Source organism: Saccopteryx bilineata, chromosome 3 (assembly GCF_036850765.1).
Source record: "Saccopteryx bilineata isolate mSacBil1 chromosome 3, mSacBil1_pri_phased_curated, whole genome shotgun sequence".
Classification (NCBI taxonomy): domain Eukaryota; kingdom Metazoa; phylum Chordata; class Mammalia; order Chiroptera; family Emballonuridae; genus Saccopteryx; species Saccopteryx bilineata.
Window position 1 is genome coordinate 146804122 of NC_089492.1, and position 25854 is coordinate 146829975.

At 43.7% G+C, this 25854-nt stretch overlaps 2 protein-coding genes across 3 annotated transcripts in view; one reads left to right on the forward strand and one right to left on the reverse strand.

The window, feature by feature from the left end:
• SMYD1 (SET and MYND domain containing 1) overlaps positions 1 to 13251 on the forward strand; it is a 55365-nt gene extending 42114 nt beyond the window's left edge. For both annotated transcript variants that reach the window (XM_066267656.1, XM_066267657.1), the window contains 3 exons: positions 8466 to 8629; positions 9611 to 9779; positions 10164 to 13251. In XM_066267656.1, the coding sequence (XP_066123753.1) occupies positions 8466 to 8629; positions 9611 to 9779; positions 10164 to 10322 (492 nt within the window). In that variant the 3' untranslated portion in view covers positions 10323 to 13251. The remainder of the gene's footprint in view (positions 1 to 8465; positions 8630 to 9610; positions 9780 to 10163) is intronic.
• Positions 13252 to 19972: 6721 nt separating this feature from the next.
• On the reverse strand, positions 19973 to 25533 carry FABP1 (fatty acid binding protein 1). The gene is made up of 4 exons (XM_066267658.1): positions 25377 to 25533; positions 23744 to 23916; positions 22194 to 22286; positions 19973 to 20095 (listed from the first exon to the last, which is right to left on the reverse strand). The coding sequence occupies exons 1-4, from the start codon at positions 25441 to 25443 to the stop codon at positions 20045 to 20047; spliced, it is 384 nt and encodes a 127-aa protein (XP_066123755.1). The 5' UTR covers positions 25444 to 25533; the 3' UTR covers positions 19973 to 20044.
• Positions 25534 to 25854: the final 321 nt, after the last annotated feature.

Here is a 25854-nt window from a genome sequence, read left to right on the forward strand (position 1 = left end):
TACCTTTTTTTTTTTTTTTGTATTTTTCTGAAGCTGGAAACGGGGAGAGATAGTCAGACAGATTCCCGCATGCGCCCGACCGGGATCCACCTGGCACGCCCACCAGGGGTGACGCTCTGCCCACCAGGGGGCAATGCTCTGCCCCTCTGGGGCATCGCTCTGTCGCGACCAGAGCCACTCTAATGCCTGGGGCAGAGGCCAAGGAGCCATCCCCAGCACCCAGGCCATCTTTGCTCCAATGGAGCCTCGCTGCGGGAGGGGGAGAGAGAGACAGAGAGGAAGGAGAGGGGGAGGGGTGGAGAAGCAGATGGGCGCTTCTCCTGTGTGCCCTGGCCAGGAATCAAACCCGGGACCCCTTGCACGCCAGGCTGATGCTCTACCACTGAGCCAACCGGCCAGGGCCAGATATACCTGTTTTTAAAAAGGTCTTCAGGTGATTCCAGAGCACAGCCAGGGTAGAGAATCTTAGGAAAGGTTGTTAACATAGAGCTTGATTGTTTGGTTTGCTCCATCGCTCACTACCTGTTTGACTTTGGTAAAGCACTTATCCTCTCTGGGCTTCAGTTTCTTATCTGGTAAAATGAGAATATTAGTAATACCTCATAGCATTGTTATGATAGTAAAATATATATATATCTAAAATGATATAAACATAGGCATATATCTTTTATAATTCTCCGCTACCAACTGACTTATATATGAAAACTCCTTGTTTTGTCATTCAGTGTAACTTCACTGATACCCTTTCCATGCTTCACTGATACCCTTCTATTTCTACCCAAATAGAACCACTTTGCTATTCAAATCACAAACTGTTGCTTTCCCACTTTTGCCAGCAATTTCCTTAATTTTCAAAGAATGAGTGTCAATGTAACTGTGATGTTCCCATATGTGAATTAAGTACCGCATTTCCCCATGTATGAGATACATATTTTTTTTCGAAAAATTTTAGGTCTAAAAACTGGGTGCATCATTATAAAGTGGCTGTAGATTTTTTTTACTTGCATTTCCCGTCTTTTTGCACTTGTTTTTGCACTCATTGTTGAAGACAGTGATTCATCATCAGACACAGATGAGGACAAGCTAATGAATGGGAATTTTGACTGTGATAAAGAATTGTATGAATTTTATGATGAATAAAACGAGTTCAATAACTTTATGTAAGACTTGTTTTGGAGAGGACAAGATGGTGATGGAGTAGGCAGATATACCAACTTCCACCTCCCAGAACCAAAGTGGATTACAACTTAATTTTAAGAACCATCATCAGAAAAAACCAACTTTGGACTAAACTAAGAGGACTCTTCAACCAAGGAACACTGAAGAAACCACACTGAGACTGGCAGAAAAAGCAGAAATGTGGAGAGGGCTGTCCAGCTCCCTGGAGTGAACAGCAGCCCAGAGAGACTTGTGTGGTGGAAAGTGAGTTTAGCAGAGAGGGGAGGGTCCTGAGCCCCAGGAACAAAGCCCCAGCCTGCAGACCCAGAGCCTAGAAGAGGTGTATGGACAGTATTTAGCTGGAAAAAAAGTCAGGATACTGTTTGTGAGAAAGAGACTGATTTCTCAGACCCAGGATTCTTCTTAAAGGGACCGCGCAGAAAACCTCTCTCACAACCACTCACCTGGGGCTCCGGGGGATGGGGAGAGAGGAGAGGACCAGAGAAGCGGGAAGAGAGTGTAATCTAGGAGGCACAGGGAGAAACACTTTGAGGGATAGCCATCCTAACCCCTGGGCTGAGTCACTCCCAAATCTGAAGTGAATATTTCCCCTGGAAACAGTAATATCAGCAAAGGGAAGCAGGACACCAGCCAAGCAAGCTCTCCCAAGGCACTCAGAGCAGAGTTGCTAAGAAGGAGGGAGCCTTTGGGACTACAGTAGTGAGTGTTAGGATCTGAACTGCAGCGCTCCCACCCACACGGCTGAGGGCTCTCCTGAGGGCGGGGGGTGGGACACGGAAGCGTGGTTTTGTTGGTAAGGGCAGAAGCCGGCTAGCCACCACTGAGACCCAGGTGTGAGCTCAGTCTTGCCTGGCTGGGGAGGAGGGGACATATGAAAGTGGTCAAGCCCAGCTGTGGACCACCTACAATCCAGCCTGCAGGGGAAGGGCAGGAGCCTTGGAAGGGGTGGAGACCCACCCTTGAGCAAGGGCACAGGAGTGCAGCCTCGCCCAGTGGTAACTGAGGCTTGCAGCCTGATGCAGGATCCAGCTCCTTCCATGAAGGTGGAGCAAAAGCCCAGAACAGGCAGAGTCCAGCTACTGAGCAAGTGCATGCAGCCCTGCCCTGCCTTTGGAGCCAAGGTTTGCAGTCATCCCGCAAGCAGGCTCCTCCCGCAGGGGCAGGGCAAAAGTACAGAATCAGGCAGAGACCCACAGCTGAGCAAAGGTGCTCAACCTTGCCCTCAGGGCCAAGGCTTGTGGCTGGGTGCAGAGCATAACCCCACCCACATGGGCGGGGTGAAAGCCAAGGCCACTGAGGCTTATACACCCGAGCAGGTGATCACAGCCCCTCCCATGAAGGAGAGGTGGAAACCACAGCAAAGCCCCAGTGGGCTGATACCAGAAACTCCCATACCTGAACACCCTAGGAAGCAGCAGCAGAGGCGGTGGTGGGCCTGCAGACAGACCACACCTAGGGAACACAGAGGCCACATCCAGTGGACTCCAGTGGCCAAAACCTTCTTTTACACAGACAAAATGGGAAGGCAGAGAAATGCAACACAAATGAATCAAGAGAAATCCCCAGGAAAGGACCTGAATAAGTCAGATATAACTAAATTACCGGATCCAGAGTTTAAAATAACAATTGTTAGGATGCTCAAAGATCTTAGAACAACAATAGATGGTCATTACGAACACCTAAATAAAGAGATAGCAAATATAAAAAAGGACATTGAAATAATAAAAAATATCAGGCAGAAATTACAAATACAATATCAGAAATGAAGAACACAATGGAAGGAATTAAAAGCAGGATAGATGAAGCTGAGAATCGAATCAGTGAGTCAGAGGACAAGATAAATGAAGGCACAGAAGCAGAGCAGAAAAAAGAAAAGAGACTCAAAAATTCTGAGGAAACTCTAAGAGAGCTCTGTGACAACATGAAGAGAAATAACATCTGCATCATAGGGGTTCCTGAAGAAGAAGAGAAAGAACAAGGAATAGAGACTTTATTCAAACATATCATAGCTGAAAACTTCCCTAAATTAAGGCAGGAAAACATCTCACAAGTTCAAGAAGCACAGAGAACTCCATTAAAGAGAAACCCAAAGAAATCTACACCAAGACACATCATAATTAAAATACCAAAACTAAGTGATAAAGAGAAAATACAGTGTATCTGTAAAGTCATGGTGCACTTTTGACAGGTCACAGGAAAGCAACAAAAGATGATAGAAATGTAAAATCTGCACCAAATAAAAGGAAAACCCTCCCAGTTTCTGTAGGATGATGTGACAGCATGTGCGCATGTGCAGATGATTACGTAACACCGTGTATACAGCGGAGAAACCCATGGCCATGCCAGTAGAGATGTGGACAGTACAGAGGAAAGTTCAGTGTGTTCTGTGGCTCGCTAAATTTGAATCCGTGACCAAAGTGCAACGTGAATATCGGCATGTTTATAATGAAGTGCCACCACATAGGAATAACATTAGTCAGTGGGATAAGCACTGGAAGGAAACCAGCAGTTTGGTGGAGAAATTCCATTCTGGTAGGCCATCAGTCAGTGACGAGTCTGTAGAGGCTATATGGGATAGCTACCTAAGGATCCCTAAAATATCTGTGCATGAGCTCACATCAAACTGCACTGAAACAGAGAGAGTTTTCCTTTTATTTGGTGCAGATTTCACATTTCTATCATCTTTTGTTGCTTCCGGTGACTGGTCAAAAGTGCACCATGACTTTACGGACACACTGAATTAAAAGTTGCTAGAGAAAATAAGGCTATCACCTACAAAGGAGCCCCCATAAGGATGACTTCTGACTTCTCAACAGAAACACTTGAGGCCAGAAGGGAATGGCAAGTAATATTCAAAGTAATGCAGAACAAGAGACTACAACCAAGACTACTTTATCCAGCAAGGCTATCATTTAAAATTGAAGAAGAAATAAAAAGCTTTCCAGGCAAAAAACAAAAACAAACAAACAAAAAAAAACACTCTAGAAATTCACTATAACCAAACCAATGCTGCAAGAAATGCTAAAGGGCCTGTTGTAAACAGATCAAAGGGGAAAAGAATAAAAGAATATAGCAAAAGAGGAATACAGGTTTAAAGAATAAAATGGCAATTAACAACTACATATCAATAATAACCTTAAACGTAAATTGATTAAATGATCTGATCAAAAGATATAGGGTAGCTGCGTGGATAATAAAACAGGACCCATACATATGCTGTTTACAAGAGACACATCTTAAAACAAAAGAGGCACATAGACTGAAGATAAAAGGATGGAAAAAAAATATTTCATGCAAATAGAAATAAAAAAAAAGCTGGAGTAGCAATACTTATATCAGACAAAATGGACTTTAAAACAAAGACTATAGTAAGAGATAAAGAAGGTCACTACATAATGATAAAGGGAGCAATCCAACAGAAAGATATAACCATTATAAATATCTATGCACCTAATATAGGAGTACCTAAATATATAAAGCAGACTTTGATAGATTTAAAGGGTGAGATCAACAGCAATACTATAATAGTAAGGGATTTTAATACCCCACTAACATCACTAGATAGATTCTCAAGAAAGAAAATTTACAAAGAAACAGCAGACATAAAGGACACACTAGATCAACTCAATTTAATAGATATTTTCAGAACCTTTCACCCAAAAGTAGCAGCATATACATTCTTTTCAAGTGCTCATGGTAGATTCTCTAGTACAGACCACATGTTAGGGCACAAAAGCAGTCTCAACAAATTTAAGAAGATTGAAATCATATTGAGCACTTTCTCTGATCACAATGACATGAAACTAGAAATCAACCACAACAGAAAAACTGAAAAATACTCAAACACTTGGAAACTAAATAGCATGTTATTAAATAATGACTGGGTTAACAATGAGATCAAAGAAGAAATAAAAAACTTCCTTGCAACGAATAAAAATGAACATACAACACCTCAAAATTTATGGGACACAGCAAAAGCAGTCCTGAGAAAGAAGTTCATAGCATTACAGGCATACCTTAAGAAGCTGGAAAAAGCTCAAATAAACAACTTGACCCTACATCTAAAAGAACTAGAAAAAGAACAGCAAGTAAAGCCCAGAGGTAGTAGAAGGAAAGAAATAATAAAGAACAGAGCTGAAATAAATGACATAGAGGCTAAAGAAACAATATAGAGGATCAATGAAACCAGGAGATGGTTCTTTGAAAAGGTAAACAAGATTGATGAACCTTTAACCAGACTCACCAAGAAAAAAAGAGAGAGGAATCAAATAAATAAAATTAGAAATGAGAGTGGAGAAATAACAGCTGACATAACAGAAATACAAATTATTGTAAGAAATTCTATGAAGAATTGTGTGCCAAAAATCTAGACAACTTAGATGAAATGGACAAATTCCTTGAAACATATAATCTTCCAAAAATTAATCTGGAAGAATCAGAAAACCTAAACAGTCTGAATACAACCAATGAGATCAAAACCGTTATCAAAAAACTCCCAAAAAAGAAAAGTCCTGGGCCTGATGGTTTCACAAGTGAATTCTATCAAATATTCAAAGAAGAACTAACTCCTATCCTTCTCAAGCTATTTCAAAAAATTCAAGAGGAAAGAAGACTTCCAAGCTCCTTTTATGAGGCGAGCATAATTCTGATTCCAAAACCAGGCAAAGACAACACAAAGAAAGAAAATTATAGGCCAATATCCCTGATGAATTTAGATGCTAAAATCCTCAACAAAATATTAGCAAACCGGATCCAGCAATATATGAAAAAAATCATACACCATGATCAAGTGGGATTTATTTTTGGGAGGGAAGGCTGGTACAATATTTGTAAATCAATCAATGTGATTTATCACATAAACAAAAGGAAGGAGAAAAACCACATGATAATTTTAATAGATGCAGAAAAAGCATTTGATAAAATCCAGCACCCATTCATAATCAAAACTCTCAGGAAAGTGGGAATACAGGGTACATACCTTAACATGATAAAGGTCGTCTATGACAAACCCACAGCCAACATCATACTCAAGGGGCAAAAATTAAAAGCAGTCCCCTTAAGATCAGGAACAAGGCAGGGGTCCCTTTTTCACTACTCTTATTCAACATAATCTGGAGGTCCTAGCCACAGCAATCAGATAAGAAAAAGAAATAAAGGCATCCAAATTAAAAAAAGAAGTAAAATTGTCATTATTTGCAGATGATATGATACTGTACATAGAAAACCCTAAAGTCTCAGTCAAAAAACTACTAGACCTGATAAATGAATTCAGCAAGGCGGCAGGATATAAAATTAATACTCAGAAATCAGAGGCACTTTTATACACTAACAATGAACTGTCAGAAAGAGAAATTAAGAAAACAATCCCCTTCACCATTGCAACCAAAAAAATAAAGTACCTAGGAATAAGTTTAACCAGGGAGATTAAAGACTTGTACTTGGAAAATTATAAAACATTGATAAAAAGAATCAGGGAAGATACAAACAAATGGAAACATACACTGTGCTCATGGTTAGGAAAATAAACATAATTAAAATGTCTATATTACCCAAAGCAATTTATAAATTTAATGCAATAACAATTAAAATACCAATGACATACTTCAAAGATATAGAACACATATTCCAAAATTTATATGGAACCAAAAAAGAACACGAATAGCCTCAGCAATCTTGAAAAGGAAGAATAAAGTGGGAGTTATCACACTTCCAGATATCAAGTTATACTACAAGGCCATAGTACTCAAAACAGCCTGGTCCTGGCATAAGAACAGGCATATAGATTAATGGAACAGAACAGAGAACCCAGAAGTAAACCCACACCTTTATGGACAACTGATATTTGACAAAGGAGGTAAGGAAATACAATGGAGTAAAGACAGCCTCTTCAACAAATGGTGTTGGGAAAATTGGACAGCTACCTGTAAAAAAATGAAACTAGACCACCAACTTACACCATTCACAAAAATAAACTCAAAATGGATAAAAGACTTAAATGTAAGCTGTAAAACTATAAGCATCTTAGAAGAAAACCTAGGCAGTAAGCCCTCTGACATCTCTCGTAGCAATATATTTGCCAATTTATCTCCACGGGCAAGCGATATAAAAGGATAAACAAATGGGACTATATCAAACGAAAAAGCATTTGTGCAGTTAAAGACAATAAGAACAGAATAAAAAGACAAACTACACAATGGGAGAACATATTTGATAATATGTCTGATAAGGGGTTAATAAGCAAAATTTATAAAGAACTTGTAAAACTCAACACCAGGAAGACAATCCAATCAAAAAGTGGGCAAAAGAAATTAATAGACACTTCTCCAAAGAGGACATACAAATAGCCAATATACATGTAAAAAATGCTCAACATCACTAATCATTAGAGAAATGCAAATTAAAGCCACAATGAGATATCACCTCACACCAGTCAGAATGGCGCTCATCAACAAAACAACACAAAATAAGTGCTGGTGAGGATGTGGAGAAAAGGGAACCCTCCTGCACTGCTGGTGGGAATGCAGACTGGTGCATCCACTGTGGAAAACAGTATGGAGATTCTTCAGAAAATTAAAAATCAAACTGCCTTTTGACCCAGCTATCCCACTTTTAGGAATATACCTCAAGAACACCATAGCACTGTTTCAAAAGGAGAAATGCACCCCCATGTTTATGGCAGCATTGTTCACAATAGCAAAGAACTGGAAATAGCCCAAGTGTCCGTCAGTGGACGAGTGGATTAAAAAGCTTTAGTACATATATAATATGGAATACTATTCAGCCATAAAAAATGATGACATCAGATAATTTACAACAACATGGATGGACCTTGATAACATTATACTGAGTGAAATAAGTAAATCAGAAAAAACTAAGAACTATATGATTCCATACATAGGTGGTACATAAAAATGAGACTCAGAGACATGGACAAGAGTGTGGGTCAGGGAGGAGGGGAGGGGCATAAAGAAAACCAGTTAGAAGGTGACAGAAGACAATTGGACTTTGGGTGATGGAAATGCAGCATAATCAAATGTCAAAATAACTTGGAGATGTTTTCTCTGAACATATGTACCCTGATTCATCAATGTCACCCCATAAAAATTAATAATGATAAAAAAGTATTGTTGAAAAAAAAAAGACTTGTTTTTTCAAATTTTGGGCCCCCAAATTAAGGTGCATCTTATACATGGGGAAATACGGTATGTGCTATGGTGCATTGGTAATGGGGTTCTGCCATTCACTGTGTGGGTTTCTGCCAATTCACCCACCTAAGTCTCTTCTAGGTTGTGAAGTTATGCCGGGAGTGCCTGGAGAAGCAGGAGTCGGTGTTTTCTGACAGCAATATCTACATGCTGAGGATGCAGAGCATTGTCTCGGAGGTCCTGTCCTACCTCCAGGCGTTTGAGGAGGCCTCATACTATGCCAGGAAGATGGTGGATGGCTATATGTAGGTGACAATCCTCAGTCTCAAATAGTTCCTATAAATGTGTCTATTCCAGGCAGGCCAAATAGATGGCACACATGTTGCTACCTCTCCCTACTGTACCACAGCTGGCATCAGTAATGGGAGCTTTTGACATCAGAGCCTTTTTATCATAGTGCCCCTAATAGTAATGACCAAATAATTGGAGCTGGTACTCGAGATGAACCTTCTTTGTCATCCCTGGTTTTTCCCAGACCCTCCAGCTCATCTGTCACTTGATGGTGTCTTCTGCTTTTGATTTCTGTAAAGCTAGGTCCAGCTTGAATTTAAGTGCTTAGAAAGGCTTTCTCACTAATAGTCAACACAGAAAATCCTGCAAGCTTTCTTTTATTTAAAAAAAATAGAGGTATCAGCCATTCTTATAAATAATAAAATATAATGCCCTTCCCTTCCCTCTGCAATGTCCTCTCTGTCCACATCGGCTTATAAATTTGTTTTTCTGGCCAAGCAAGTACATTGGTACAAGAATGTTCATTTTTTTTGGGGGGAGGAGGACATAAATAAAATGTGAGAAAAATATATAACATGTTAAAAGGAAGTTCTGTTAAGATGCCATGAGGGAAAATACAATTCTGTCCCAAGTAGGACATTCACGGTTTTTTTTCCCTTTGAACTTTCTACTGCTTTCCAGGAAGAAGGGCTGGGCTGCACCGCAGACTCGTGGCTTTCTGTCATAAAGTTCAGAGTATAATCCTGATTCTTTTTCCCCATGAGGATGTGGCTCAAGTGGCTCAGGCCAGAGCCTCAGCTCTTACAGCTTCACTGTGTAGGATTCTGTCAATTCACCCACCTCTCTGTGCCTCAGTGCCCTCCCAGCAGGCTGCATATGCTTCACAGCACTGGCGGGAAAGCAGATGGACTTCAGTGACAGTATTTTATAAGTTGTCTAATACTCTGCAGATATAAGAAAGGTTGGGATTCTGATTATTTCATATACCCCTACAGGAAACTCTATCACCCCAACAATGCCCAATTGGGCATGGCTGTGATGCGGGCGGGACTGACCAACTGGCATGCTGGTAACATTGAAGTGGGGCACGGTATGATCTGCAAAGCTTATGCCATTCTCCTGGTGACACATGGACCCACTCATCCAATTACCAAGGACTTAGAGGCAAGTAGTATCTGGATGCTGGGCCTCCCTGCCTACTCTGAGCTCTCTGCATAAGTTCCTACAACCTTAGGTGGGACCTAAATACAGGTGCTGGTGTTCAAATCCAGGTGCCACCTTGACAGTTACTGGAAGAAAACTCCCTCCGCTGAGAGCAACCCTCAGTTGCTCTGTTAGGGATTTGACTCCCTTTCCCTAACAAACTGAACCATGCCAGGTCATTAGACCCCCAGTGGATGTCTCCTGTGAGGGGGTACAATTGAATCTTGGTGACTGAGAGTCATTTACCCCATTGTCTGCCCTTTCCAAAGGGTTCCAAGGTAGGTCAGAGACCAATATGTCCTGGAGGTCTGTCATCACTGTTTATGGTGTATCTGCGTCCCACAGGCCATGAGGATGCAGACGGAGATGGAGCTGCGCCTGTTCCGCCAGAACGAGTTTATGTACCACAAGATGCGCGAGGCTGCTCTGAACAACCAGCCCATGCAGGTCATGGCTGAGCCCAGCAGTGAGCCAGCACCAGCTCTGTTCCATAAAAAGCAATGAGGACCTGCTGACGGATGGGGGGAGGGCACCATGGTGGGGAACTGGGGAAACATTCTGGAGGTCGTGAGCTTCTGGGGAGACCCCTGATGAGGAAGTCATAGTACTGCTCTGTGTTCCCCAGTGTCATTTGGGTTTTTTAAATTTAATTCAACTTAACTCATCCAACAGCCAACTTCATCCTACAAATATTTATTGGGTAGTAGGCCTTAGAGATGAAGAAGCTCCAAAAGTAGCTGGGAGGTGAAATGTTAACAGACGATTAAAGTGCTGTGTAATAATAATGCAGTGGTAACTATGGAGGAAGTGGTGCAGTCTAGGGCATGTCTGGTGTGTGTGTGTGCAGTGTGGAATGTCATGGAGCAGATGGCATTGGAGCTGAGAGGCAGGTGCTTGGAGTCTCAGGCAGCTGCTCACCCACATGTGCAGGTGTCTATCGGGCTGCTGGTCTCACCCAAGGTCTGGAATATTCAGGATTTGGCTGACTAGGATGGGTGATGTCCAGTTTCATTAGGTAAGCGTGGAGTTAAGAAGTGGCTGTGTTGGCCATTTAGGTTCTTTTTAGAAAACTGAAACCTCTTCAGGATGGTGCATACTTGGGAAGAGGTGGGGGCTTTGCCCAAATCACTTGAGCCTCTGTTTGAGGTTTGGTTTCCATGTATTATTCTGAAACTATTTCTAGAACACAGAGAGGGAGTATCTCCTTTCTTCAACCTTAATGCCAAACCTGTGATTCCCTGTGATGAGGGGCTACCTGGACAATAGCTGAGATTTTTCTGGCCATTGGCCTGCTAAGATTGAAGAAGTCTTTACAGGGTGAAGCTGAGGGAGAAACTTGGAAATATACATACCTGAAGATCACAGGTCCAGAAGGATTGGCCTTTGAAGGTTTTATTTTGTTACATCTTTACCAGCTTAGACTTCATCACTGGCCCCGTAGTAAATCTCTATTCTCAGTAAGGGCTTGACTTGCTTAATTTATTTTACTGACCACGCTCTGGAGCCGTCGCTGCTCTTCTCACAAGAGGAAATGTCTAATCTGGATTCTGCATACTGGGGTAGGAGCTCTTTGTAGATGTGACCAACTTGCCTTCATTTTGGGCAAGGCTGCTTGGTTGCCACTCATGATTAAGGGTTATGGGAATCAACCAATCCAGTGTCCTGTTATCTTCTAGGATCCTTCACTTCTCACCAATATTTTGGGGGATCCTGAGGCAGCACCCTCCATTTGGGGCTATCATCAAGTCTCCTTTACCACTTGGGGCCACCTTTGACCCCAGAACTCTAGCTAACAAATGATTGCTCCAGGCCCATTATGTCATCTCTGCCAAAAGTGTTAGTTTCTCCATCTCCACCCTTCATCCTCAGAATGACTCACTGCCTCCCTCTGAACCTGTCCAAATGGCTCTGAGAGTATACCAAAGACTTTCTCTAAAAATATGCCATCTTTCTAAAAAATAATTATGGCATTTGTTTTTTCTTTGAGGATACTCCTTCCCTAGAAGCTTCCACAGCCTCAATGCCACAGGCCTGGAGATGGCACCGGCATTCTCCCAGGACCCAACTGGCACATTCAAATGTTCACCCTTCCACTCTCACATAAAACCTGCCCCCATGCCTTCTCTCCTTCTTTGTGACTGTTGTCTGGTAAGTCCCTATATTCATGGTCTTACTTTCCATTCCCTCTTCCTCAAACTTAGTGTCTCCCATGTCCATGTCCCCCGGTCATCTAATCCTCTTCCTTCATAGATTTTTTTGTTTACCTGGTTACAATTATCTGTCTATTTTTTCCATTAATACTCTTTTCTGACCACACCCTGTCCTTACCCATACATTTTCCATTTTTAATGTTTACATTTATGGTCATTGCTTCCAACCTTTTCACCTCTTTCTGTCTCTTTTTTCCACCCCAAATTACTATAGATGTCACATGTACTCTGTGTTTCACACTCCTCCTGTCTTCACTTCCAGATCAGCCAGTTCTTCAGCCCTCCTTCCCCTTCGCCCATTCTCCTTTCCTGCCTGACAGAGTCCCAAACCTGGATTGATTCAGCTGTCTTGTTTTCCTCTACTGCACCTGGAGATGCTGAGCACGGCTAGGCAACAAGCACAGCCACAGGTACCTCAATGGACTCCTCCTCTCCAACTCAGCTGGTCCCTGGCTGCAGCCCAGAAGCAGTTCATTGGCTTTCCTCCCTTGTGCCTTGGCCCTTGGCCTTCACTTCTGCCTTCAAATCCTCTGCTTTCAGCTTCTCACTTCTTGCTCCAAGAGAATACAGAGACCGAAACAAGGGCTTCCCTCAGTTCCTCTTCCTACATTCACACACGTCCTGTCTGCACCTGGCCTCCTCTCCCCTCCTCTTCACCTGAGCTCCTCCCTCCCCTAGGTCCTTGGGGCTTTGCTTCACCTGCTACTCCTTCTCCACCCTGGATCCTTGACATTGTTCTGTCCCCTGGCTTCTTCAGTGCAGTCAATGAACATGTTGGGGATAATCTTCAGTAATAATTTTTACAGCTGAGTATTTTTTTAAAAAAAGATTTGTCTCTCACAGTTATTATCTTCTTTTCTTTACTTTTGATTTCTTCCTGACACCTCTGCAGCCTGGCTTCCTGAACTGCACTGAAATAGATTTCACTAAGGCCAACTCTATGGATATTTTTAGTCCTTGCGTTATGTGGCATCTCTGCCTCAGTTGACACTCCCAGCGCTTGATTTCTGGAACACTGCCTCCTCTGATGGCTCTCAGTCTTCCTCTCTGTCCTCATTTCTCCACATGCCCTGGTGCATTGGTATTTCCTGTAGTTGGTTTCGTTCATCCTGGTCACTCTTAGTTTAATTGCGTCTAAGTCTGTGCACACTTTCTGTATGAGCTCAGCAGGCCCTTGGTTTCTTCACCACCTGAGTTCGATACTTTGTGTGTGTGTGTGTGTGTGTGTGTGTGTGTGTGTGTGTGTGTGTGTGTGACAGAGACAGAGAGAGATAGAGACAGAGAGGGACAGATAGGAACAGACAGACAGGAAGGGAGAGAGATGAGAAGCATCAATTCTTTGTTGTGACACCTTAGTTGTTCATTGACTGCTTTCTCATATGTGCCTTGATAGGGGGAGTGGGGGCTATAGCAGACCGAGTAACCCCTTGCTCAAGCCAGCGACCTTGTGCTTTAAGCCAGCAACCTTTGGGCTCAAGCCAGGGACTTGGGGTCATGTCTATGATCCCTCGTCCAAGCCAGATGAGCCTACGCTCAATCCTGTGACCCCTGTGACCTTGGGGTTTCGAGCCTGGGTCCTTTTCATCCCAGTCTGATGCTGTGCCACCACCTGGTCAGGTCAGTCTGATACCTTTAAATTCATATTTCCCAACCTTGCTCTAGGCCCCCACACTCTCTTGAACATTCTGCAGGCACATCCTCAACACAAACTCAGCACATCCAAAACAAGTTGTTTCTCTTTCTCCTCAGCACACCACCTGAGAATACCTGACTTCTCTGACTTCAGCTGCATCCTAGACTTTGGTCAATCCCATACACTCACGGATCCCTGAATGACCCATGTTCTCTGCACCTCTCTTTGAGTTTTCTATCTAAAATACCTAAAACCTTCCAACTCCTATTCATCTTTCAGCATACAGTTTAGAAATCACCTCATCTGTGAAGCCTTCCTTGAAGCCTTTGATTCAGCTGGCTGCCTGTCTGAGTCTCCCATGTAACCCCTGAATCCCCCATTGTAACTATCTTAATCATAAAGGCATTATAATTGCCTTTTTACTTCTCTGCCTACTCTATCAGATTGTGAGCTCCTAAAAGGCAGGGATTGTGTCCCTTTATTCATCTTTCTATCCCCAGAACCTAGCACAGGTCCTGAACTATAGTAGGTGCTCAGTTAATGTGTGTTAATGAATGAATGAATGAATTTGCTTGTCTCAGAGCAGAAGAGACATTAACTGTGTATTTTGAGGTTTTTATGTTTTAACAAAGCCATTAAATCCAGTTTCCAAGCAACTATGTGTGGCTTCTTTCTTTATGACAGTCATTTATTTTGTTTTATTTTATTTTATTTCATTTCATTTTATTTTATTATTGATGAGAGAGGGACAGAGAAGGGGTGAGAGAAAGAGACAGGAAGGTAGAAAGAAAGGTAAAAGAGAGATGAGAAGCATCAACTGGTAGTTGCTTCATTTTAAGTGTTCACCAACTGCTTCTCATATGTGCCTTGACCAGGGGCTTAAACCAAGCCAGTGACCCTTTGTTCAAGCCAGTGACCTTGAGCTTCAAGCCAGGGACCTTTGGGCTCAAGCTGGCAAGCCCATGCTCAAGCTGGTGACTTTGGGATTTTGGACCAGGGACCTCAGCATCCCAGATTTACGCTCTGTTTACTGCACCACCACTGGTCAGGCATGACAGTCTATTTAGAGAAGCACTGTCTAATAGAACTTCTGTGTTGATGGAAATGGATCACATCTGTGTTGTCCAGTACAGTCGCTACTAGTGGCATATGACTATCGAGCATTTGAAATGTGTCTAATATGAGAGAAGAAGTGATTTTTTTTTAAGTGAGAGAAGGGGAGATGGAGAGACAGAGTCTGCATGTGCCGCAACCAGGATCCACTTAACAACCCCCGTCTGTGGCCAGTGCTCGAATCAACTGAGCTATCCTCAGTGCCCTGGGCCAATGCTTGAACCAACTGAGCTACTGATTGCAGAAGGGGAAGAGAAAGAGAAGAGGGAGAAGGAGAGGAAGAGAAGCAGACAGTAACTTCTGTTGTGTACCCTGACCGGGAATTGAATCCAGGACATCCATATGCCAGGTTGCCGCTTTTTTCACTGAGCCAACTGGCCAGGGTTGCAGTGAATTTTTTATTTTATTTAATTTCAATTCAAATAGCCAATGTGGGTAGTGGGTAGTGGTTACTCTATTATAGACAGTGAAACTTTAGAGAATACTTTAGTACAGTGTGTGCGTGTGTGTGTGTTTGTATTTTTTCCAAAGTTAGAAGCAGGGAGGCAGACAGACTCCCTCATGCGACTGGGATCCACCAGGGGGCGATGCTCTGCCCATTTGGGGCATTGCTCTGTTGCGGCCAGAGCCATTCTAACGCCTAAGGTGGAGGCCATGGAGCCATCCTCAGCACTTGGGCCAACTTTGTTCCAATGGAGCCCTTGCTGAGGGAGGGGAAGAGAGAGATAGAGAGGAAGGAGAGGGGGAAGAGTGGAGAAGCAGATGGGCACCTCTCCTGTGTGCCCTGGCCAGAAATCGAAGTGCGGTCTTCCACATGCCGGGCCAATGCTCTACTGCTGAGCCAACTGGCTAGGGCCTACTTTGGTATAGTTTTTAAGACTATGAACACTGAGACAAATTAAGTTTATATCACAAGCTATTAGCTTGGACTGGTCATTTCACCCATGCTTCAGTTTCCTCATTTCTACCTACCATTTAATGTTGCTGTGAGAATTAAAATTTTTACTTTTTGAAGATTTTTTTTAAAGCTGGGGACAGTGAAATAAGGAAGGGCCTAGAATAGAAGCAGCAGCAAGAGAGAGACTAGGTGGGGCTGCTTTGGCTCCGTAGAAAACTTAAGGGAAAGAAATGAGCCTCCACTGGGAAGTCAGGGGAAAGGGCGCCTTGGAGACTAGTTCAGGGGATTAGCCCTGACCGAGCTGCTGCTGCCCATTTCTCCCCTGGTTGCAAATCTGTGAAGACCCTTAGAGTTTAGATGATGCACATCTGCGGGGAAAAGATGGGGAAGGGAAAGGAAAGGCATGGGCATACTCCCAGGAGGGAGAGAGTTGAGAATTAAATTTTTTAACTTAAGCCCTAGAAGAGTGCCTGATCTGTCATAAGTACTCCATAAACACTCCAACCATGCTACTTGATTGTTGGGGTGTCCTTTCTCCTAATCAGAAAGTGAAGGTAAAGGATAGAGATAAGCTATGGCATGCTGGAATCAGCTCTTACCAGCTTGTGAGAGCTGACTGTGCACATCTCTTCCCAACTCTTCATCATCACCATCAAATTGATACCTTGGCATTGGCCATAGTGGGAATATTTACACCATGGTAATCAGCTTAATTTTAAAGAACACATTAACTGGTAGTGTTGTCAATCTATAAAAATTGGGTTTGCTACATGGAAGTAGCAGAATGGATAGTTAAAGATCATTAAAAAAATCTTTACTTAACCTGGGGTGAAATCTGAATTCTGAAACCTCTGCCCCTAGGGTCATAACAAACCAGTCTAAAATCTCTGATCACTACCCTTCAGAGTAAGCCACCTGCCCACGGCACCACCAATGTATTGACAGACACATATATTAAAGTCCAGATACAGCCACTGCTTGGGAGAATTACTCAGGGTTTACTTCTCTAAAGGGTGCAGAAGGGACTCCATATAGTTAGGGTCCAGCAAAAAGAACAGTAACATTTCTGTGGGCAGTCAGAGGTACAAGCTTCTGGACCACAATATGCATAGTTGTGGATGATAACCTCATTCACAGTGTGTAAAGGGAACATCACTTCTGAAAGCTCCCTTGTTCCCTTCTGGCCCAGTATGACACATAAATCATCCAGTTGCACACTGTCCAGCCCACCTCCTCCTCAGAAAACCACAACATGCAGCAGGGCCACAGGCCATCACCTGGGCTCACTGACTCTGACATGAACTCAGTCTCTGTAGTCAGCCTTGACCTCCCCACCTCACAGGGCTTACTCTGAAGATGTTCTGGTTCAGGCATAGTTTCTCAGCTGTCTTTATGGGTTGTACTTGTTGCCTCTTGCTATAACAAATTACCACAAACTTAGTGACTTAAAATAATGCAGATTTACTATTGACAGTTCTGGAGGTCAGAAGTCCAAAATGGGTCTCACTGGGTTAAAATCTAGGTGTCAGCAGAAGAATATGTTTCTTGCTCTTTTCAGCTTCTCAAAGCTTCTTCAATGCCCACATTCTGTGGCCCACCAGCCAGCAATTATGTCCATCCTTCTCTGACCCTCCTGCCTTCCTCTTTCACTTATCAGAACCCTTGTGATTACACTGAGCCTGCTGGGATCATCCAGGATAATCTCTTCCTCTCCAAGTTACCTTAATCACATCTACAAAGTCTCTATTGCCATGTAAGTCAACCCATTCAAAGGTCTGGGAGTTTGCACATAGCCATCTTAGAAGGCCATCATTCTGCCTAGCCAGCTGTCTTGCTAGCGAGACCTTGGACCAGACATGTGGGCACAGCTGCAAGCCTCTGAGCAGAAGATTTGGGACTTGAATCCTGACTTCCAGGCTCCAGGAGAATGACTCTTTGTTCCTATACATCACATTGACAGTCATGTCCAATCTACCCTCTTTCTCTTCCTCGTTTACCAAAACAGGATTTCTAAATTTTCTCTTAGCACACCACAGCCCTGTCTCACTGCTTCCCTTCTGCCCACAGTTCTGGGCAGGTGTGGCATGCGTGGAATCCCTCTGTAGACCCTGAGCCTTCCTGGGCATGGCAAAGAGACCATGGGGCAGTGCAGTGAACTGCAATTTGAAGCAGCAGCTAGAATTTCAGATATGTGGTATGTGTCCTTTGCTGGCACTTGTATTTGGCCTTGCAAGACAGTTCTTTGCATTTTATTTACCACTTGCCTTGTTAAAGTGTGTGTTTCTTGAGCAGAAGAATTTTGTCTTCTTCATGGTAGTAGTAGTTGTTCAGGCAATTCCTACTCAACTTGTTTGTACTGAACTCACCCATCATTTCCCTCCAGACCTTCAATCACCAGCTCATTATCCACTTAGTTCCCCATGATCTGAGATATTATCTTAGATGCTTTCCTCTTCTTCACCCCTGTAATGAGCTTCTGTAGCTTGTCTTTTCAGCCCAACTTCTCCTGCTTCTGATAACAGTACTAGGTCTTCTTCTAGAGACATTGCTTCATATTATGAGGTTCTTAAAGGGGTCTGCTCAGGACAGGTTGGCTCAGGACTCTGCCTGAACCTATCATGACACAGCATTTCCTGACGTACAGTAGTGTGCTGGTAAATGGTTGTACCACTTTCTGATTTCCATGTTGTAAATACTCCTGCCATGACCAATGTCTAGCTACCAAGCTGTATGTTGAATTGGGAGTGGGTACTATCTCCCCCAGGACACATTTGCCAGGGCCCTTCTGAATTGGAGAAGCAGGAGTCCCTGCTCTTTGAGAATTCAAGCTTTCAGTTGTGACCCAGGAGGTGCTGATAGTCAGACTCACTGCTGTTTTTGGAAAGTTCAGGGAGAACATAGTTGGCATTGAGGAAGAAGTTGTTGATAGAGAGAAAAGTATTGATGACACTATTGTAAGGCTTTGGACTCCCCTAGTCTTTCCAGTTACATGTATTAGTGAACTGCCTCTCCCCACTACCTTAATTTGGGCCTCAGCTAGTTTAAGGAGCTTTCTTTCATTTGCAACTAAATGAGTTCCAGTCATGCTGGTTCGTCTCCATTTGCCCACGCTACCATCCATTTTCCATCCTTCTCTGCCCTGCTTTGTGCCCAGAAAGGCTGACCTCTGCTTTCTCAGCCAATAGGATGCAACATCAGGGGACAGAAGATGGGAAGAGAGAGAAGTGGGGTGTTATTGTCCACTGTGCTCTCTCTTCTCTGCCCCCTCCCTGCCCAACCAGGGCTCAGGTCCTGTTGGGTGGCTCTCTGATGGTGCCAGCTCTTACTAAGTTCCAGTAATGCTCATCCCCACATTATACTTTCAGGCCTATGGGTGGTAATGGCATTCTGTGGTCACTAACCTCTGAGCACCGCACTTACCTTGTCCACTTCCTTTACTCTAAATACACCCTTATAAATAGTGTTTGCATTGTTTTCATCGGGAGAGCCCTTTCAGTGTGTCTTATTTCCTGCAGACATATTCCTGATGTATATTTTTTTAAACACAGTTCTCATATTCAAATTACTAGAACCCATTAATTCCAATTCCTAAATGCTTTTAAAGCTCTCTGCTTCACTCCATTCTCCCAGGCATTTTAACTTAACTAGTTGCATCTGCAATTACCCTATTTTGAAATAAGGTCACATTTTAAAATATTAATAATAAGGGTTAGGACTTCAACATATAACTTTTGGTGAGATAAAACTTAACCCATAACAACTATCAGAGCCTGGTACAAGGTACTGCTCAAAGAAGTCATTCTTCTTCCACATTCTGCCTCTGCTTATAGCATGAAGGGGATTTCCTCCTGAACTTTCTCTGCCTACTTCTGGCACCTCTTGCTAAGCTCCTCACTCAGCCCTTCCCTAAGAGGGAGAATTATTCCTTTGGTTGGTCAGTGCTGGCTTTTTTGTTCATGTCACAGGTGGGTAAGGCCTCTCTGGCCACACTCATGGGCATGGCTCTCCTTTGTCCACCCAGCATTCCAGCTCTCTATACCCGGGAAGAACCACCCTTTGGGCCAGCACACCACATACCCTCTTGCTCCAGCTCCTAGGGAAGGTCATTCCAGAACTGTTTTACAGATCCAGCCACATTTCATGTTCCTTGCAGGGTTGCCCAATTGGGCAGCTTGGGGTCTGTTTCAGACCTCACCCTATTAGGAGGGAATGTGCAGGTTATCAAAGTTTATGGAAAATAGGTGATGGGTGTGTACTGATATCAATAATGGTCAAAGAAAGGCCATCAAGAAGAAAATACTTTTTTTTTTTTACAAAGTTTACTTTATTACATTAATTTTACACAGTAAAAGAATATGAAATGCAGACTTGTCTAAATTTTCTTGCTGATTCTTTTGAAGACAATGTCACCCAATGTCATGATCTGAAAGTCAGAAAAGAAATTATGCAATGTCCATCTGATATTCAATTGTGAAAGATAACTAAGCCATCAGAATAGCTCTAAGTATGCTAACATATGAAACAACCCAAAGACTACCCGTATGTTTTATAAGGCCAGAGAAAGTATTAGTCATCATTTCTAAAATTTCATACCAAGTCTTTGTCCCTTTATTTCCTCACTTAGAAAGTAATTCTGATTCTTACTGACTTCCTTTCTCCATTAATGGCTGTAAGAAGAAGAGTATCAAAACCAGCCTCATCCAATTCAATTTCTTAAAGTTTCATCAAGTGTCTACTATGTATCGAACACATGTGGAATAACGAGGACACATGTACATAGAAACACTAAGCACCCAGCCTGGGACATAATAAGTAGGGTATAATTTTTCTCCCTAAACTTGGAAGAATATAAAAACATTAGATTTCATGGGTTTATTAGGTTTTGAGTTTTTTAGGCATGTTCCTTTTTCCTCTTACCCCTCCCTCCCATTGATTCCCTTGAATAAGACTGTGGCAATGATGTGGGGTAATGTCATCAGAATTAAAAAGAATAGCTTCAGTAGCAATGGAATGGAATGAAAAGATCTGGGTTTGAACCTTAATTCTACAACTCATCATAGATGATCTTGGACAGGTCAACTTGTCTATTAAATCCCTCATCCTGCTTCCTTCGCAGATGTGAGAATTAGAGGAGATGGAGAATAGTAAAGGACAGTGGCCCGGGCTGAGCCCAGGGCAGATCATCTCCTAATCCCCTGCTGGTGCCTCCCTGCTTTGCTGTGAATGTGTGGGGGTGGGGGCTGGGGATCACATGTTTTATGGTTGACTCTCACCCTCTCCCTAGTTGAGGGATATTTCCACTCGAACCGAATGATGACAGAACCCTTGGACAACATTCTCCCCTAAAATTCAGGCTGGGGGCAAGGAAGAGCCAGGGGCATAATTGGTGGAGAAACACTGAGCTGAATCCAAGACAAACATGGCCAGCAGCCTTGCACTAATGGTGATGTGGCACACACAACGGGAGTGAGCCAGATTCATCAGCTGCAATAAAATTGTCATGAACATGATTCCCCTTAAATATGCCAAAAGGGAAGAGGCATTTATTGAGTACCTGGGTTTGTAGGTCACATAAAGCTCTCTGTCACTTCTCAGTGCTGAGGCAGAAGAGAAGGATTATGGCTAATATATATTGTAATATAAAATAGAAAAAGCAATGTAAGGGCCCAACTTTTGGCCAAAGTCTTCCCTGAATGTGAGTTCTGTGTCAATGAGAAGGGTTGTTCCATGGATGAGAGGCTCCACGAGGGCATGAAAGGATTTCTGTCTACCAGCTTGCAAGCATTTCTTGTGGCTCCATCCCAGTGCAGACCAAGGAAGCTGGGCAGGGCGGGTAGCTCTGCATGGCCCTGTGTCTCCTCTTGCCAAGCACCTCTCTTGCCCCATCTTATGTACGTTGGTGGAGGAAGGGTATGGCAATGAGCAGAGAAGGAAGTGGGAGAGGCTGGGGAGGTTAATCCTGACCAGGAACATGGTGGTGGAAAGACAGCCTGAAGGAACCTGGGAGAAGTGGCAAGTTCCAGCCGGGCTGCTGTTAGCACAGGTGGAGGTTTTGGTGAATTAGAAAAGGGTAGCCTTTCCTCAAGATTCTGTGCTTTATCTGTTAGAAAGGTACCTTAATGCACTGTACTGGTTTTGTTAAAAGAATACTCCTTACTGGCAGACACTGCAAAATTGTAACGAGTATACAGATCTAAACTGTCTGTAATGGGATTGGCTCCCTCTAAAGTTGTGCAGTTATGCAACTGTGGATGGCAGTCCTGTGGGATGGACCCCATTCAGAGGAACCCTAGCTCAGCCATTCCCTGGCTATTACTTGCCTCAGTTTCCCCATTTAGAAAATTCAGTGTTGCTGGGAAGATGGGAGATAATGTGTTTCAACTGCCTGGGACATAATGGGTCCTCAGGAAGTGGTCACAGAGACTAACACCAGGAAGGGTGGTGGGGAAGGCTGTCCCTTACTCTTTGCTTTTCTTCTCCCCTCCATCACTGGGAATCATAAGCTCAGAGCACAGACTTACACTGATGAGTGTGTCTCCATTGAATTCGCTCACGCACTTGATGCCTTTGAAACTTGTCACCAGTTTATTCTCACCTTCCTTCTGAACCACTGCCTGCGGGGGACAGAAGAGAGGGCCTGTGAGAAGGGTCTGGGCAGGAAGCAAGAGCCCTGATAATGAGGTCAGCTACTCTACCTGGGTCTCAGCTTACAATAACCACACCACTCATCTTCATATAAAGCCAACCTCCCAGCTACACAGAAGAGAAGGGCATTTGAGAACTAAAGAAAATGTGAGGTTTTCTTTTGTCAGACTTTAATTTATGGTATATTATCTAGAAATCAGCATAAGACACCTAAGTGGCTCAAATGCGAACACGAAAGTAAAATCGAGTAAAATCTCTGTTCTTCAAGCTAATGGAGAGGGTGGCTGTGAAACTGAACAGCTGGCCGGCTGGGAGAACACGTTTTGCTTTGTATACATTCTTTCTTCCAGCACATTGATCTTTCTTATCGAGGTTCCTTTTTCAAGCTTTATGCATCTGGAGAGAGGTAACAGGAACTCAGGAAGAGGTAAAAGGGAGCAGAAGACACTGGCCAAGGTTAAAAATTTTGCTTCTAAAATGGACAATTATAAAAGCCTATGGTGAAACCCATGACCACCTGCCCCTTTCTATGGGCATATCAAAAGAATTTTTCTCCCAAGTTGTATCACAGACTTCCTGACCTGTAATATTATGTGTGGAGAAGCAGAAAAAAGTACTGATTAGAAGAGGTAAGAATACCAGCGTGCTGAGCCCAGTGCACAGCACTGTGTGGAGGGGAGGAGTAAAGACAGCGGCTCAGTGGTGGTCATGACAGGGCGTGCGGGGTTCCTAAGGGGGAAGTGAGGCTTCTGGTGATGGGCAATCCAGTGCCTGGATCTCCCTGCCCTCACCTGCTGACCACTCACACAGCCCACACCCAACACCCATTGCACCCCTAAACCACAACCCAATGGAAACGCTGTTGCCCTGCTTTCAGTCTGGGAGGGGTGACTAGGCTGATTTGAGAGAGAAGGTAGCTTGAGGCCAGGGCTCAGTGATCACCCCTGAAGGTTTGCTCTGAGGGTCTGCCTGAGGTATTGCTACTCTGGGTCTGCCAGCATCTCCTCTAGGAAGCTCTCTCTATGACCACCAGCTTGAGGCCCAGCAAAGCCCCATTTACTTGGGACTCACGGACGACCCAAGGCTCTGTTGAGGGTTTTTTCACAAACCCTCATTTGCCCACTGTTGGATCTAGGAGAACCTGAGACTTAGACTCTTGCTGTATGCCTGATCCCTATATCCTCCATATTGGGAGAGCTTGGATTCTTGGGCCAGAGCACCCCTAGACCATCCTTAATGGAGTTTTCCCTAAGAGCATTTCCCCTAAGAGCTGTCTTGTCTCTCTGCTTCTCATCCTAGAAGTAAGTTCAAAGATAGGGTATTCATGGTGGGAATTGTGAGGGAAGACACTTGAATGAGGAAGCCCTGGGACCAGGCTCCAAGAAAAGTTCCAGAAGCGGAGTGTGGCTTGATGAGCATCTCCTACCTTGACCTTCTCTCCAGTCATCAGCTCCAGCTCACTTTCCTCCCCCAAGGTGAACTCGTTCTGGATTACTTTGGACCCAGTGGTGATGATGAACTTGAAGTGATTCCCATTCTGCACTATTTCCGACACTCCCTTGATGTCCTTCCCCTTCTGGATGAGGTCGTCAGGCAGACCTGGTGGAAACCATCTGAGGTTGAGAGATGGGCAGAGGTGGGAGTTGCAAGGCAGTGGTCACAAGAGAAACTCTGCGTTATGGAGGGACAGAGGAGGTGCTGTGTCTCCCTGGAGGTCACAAGCATTTACCAGAGTCCTGTGAACAACATAGGCTTTGACATTTGAAAGGAGGGGTCAGTGGCCTAGCCAGCTCACTATCTTGCCAATTGGATCTTAAGGAAGACCCTCCTCTGGCCTGAAGAACCTTTCCCGCAGTGAGCACCATGCACAAACTGGGACTGTTTTGGTGAGCGTCTATCAGCCTAGCCCCACCTTGACCTCTGCTGTCAAGGCTCTTGAGGGACAGGTATCAGGAGTTCCTTGCCCTGGGACAGAGTTTTACAAATTTCAGAGAATGTCTATGGTGTTATATGTATTGAGGTTCACAAAACCACATGTGTTGATAGTGGGGGTGGGGTCGAGGGTCCTGTTGCACAGGTGGGGGGTGTGAGACACAGAGAGGTGGCATGCCTTGCCCTACTGGAGAAGATCCAGCTCTCTGTTGGCCCTGAAGGTCGTCCTTTCTCTGTCTTTGCTGTTTTTCCCAATCTTCTCTCTCTTGGTACCTGTCCTTGTCACAATGTCCCTTTGTGCACATGGCTTCCTCTACCTGAAACACAGTCTCCTTTCTCAGTCCCTTAGTAGATATCTGCTCATCGTCCAAGGTTTACCAAAGGCTCCCCTTCACCTCCATCAAGCCTCCCCTTCGTGCCCTCCTATGAGCACCACATCCTCTTGCACAATCTTCTGGAAGACACAGGGATTAAAGTGGGGTCTTTGGACTTCAAATCCTGATGCAAACACTTCTTGAGTGACCTTGTTTGGGATTACTTAACCTTTCAAAGCCTCAGTTGCTTTGACTGTAAAATGGGAAAAATAATAGTACCTAACTCAGAGTTGTTGTTTTTTTAATTGAGGATTCAATAGTATATTGAATATCAAGACTTAGCACAGTGCTAGCGACTAAGACAGCACTCAGTACTCATTAGGAGATTCCTTACTGTATTTTTGTCTTTTGCCTCTGAAAACTGTGACTGAAAAATGTGGCTCATTGTTATCTGTTTCCCTTGTATCTGTCCAGCACAATGCTCAGAATATGGTTGGCTTTGAATCAATGTTTGTTAAAAGAAAGAGTGAATGAATGGATGAATGAATCAATGAACTCACACAATGAGTTACTAAGAGAGATGGCCTCAATCCAAATCAGACCCTAGTCTAGTGCTCTCTCCTCCTGCCTGTGAAGTGGTCTTGCCCAGTGAGTACTAGCACAAGCTGCAAGTGACTGCAAAAGAAACGAGCATAATGTGGCCCCTGAGTAAAGCCTGAACCTCTACCCCCATCCCAACATCAAGCCTACATTTGTGACTGGCCACCACCTGCTAAGCCATACCCTTATTGCTGTGACCAGCTCAGCACTCACCAATCGCCTTCATGAAGGGCTCAAAGTTTTCTTGGCTCTGCAGTTGGTACTTGCCAGAGAAATTCATGGTGGCAATGAGGCTCCCCCACAGTTGATCACTAGCTCTGCTGGTAGGGCTGTCCAGCGTGGGCTGATTTATAGGAGGCTCTTTCCCCTTTGAATGCTGGCCATAGGTCAGCATCTTTCATCTCCTTTATGGTCAGGTTCAAATATTAACTCGAGAGCAATGGTCAACAATAAAAAAAAAAAAAAAACACAAAAAACCGGATGGGCACAGCACAGATTTGCTCTAATTCAGCAAACATTAACAGGTGTCAATCAAGTGCAAAGCCCTATGATCTGCAGCCTTTAAGGTGTTCCTCTCCCTTGAAGCATGGGATGGGAGAGTAGCACATATGATTGTGTATGCATATAGACATGTGTATCTAGATTTAAACAAACAGAAAAATGCCAAAAAATGCCTTTAAACTCAAAAGCC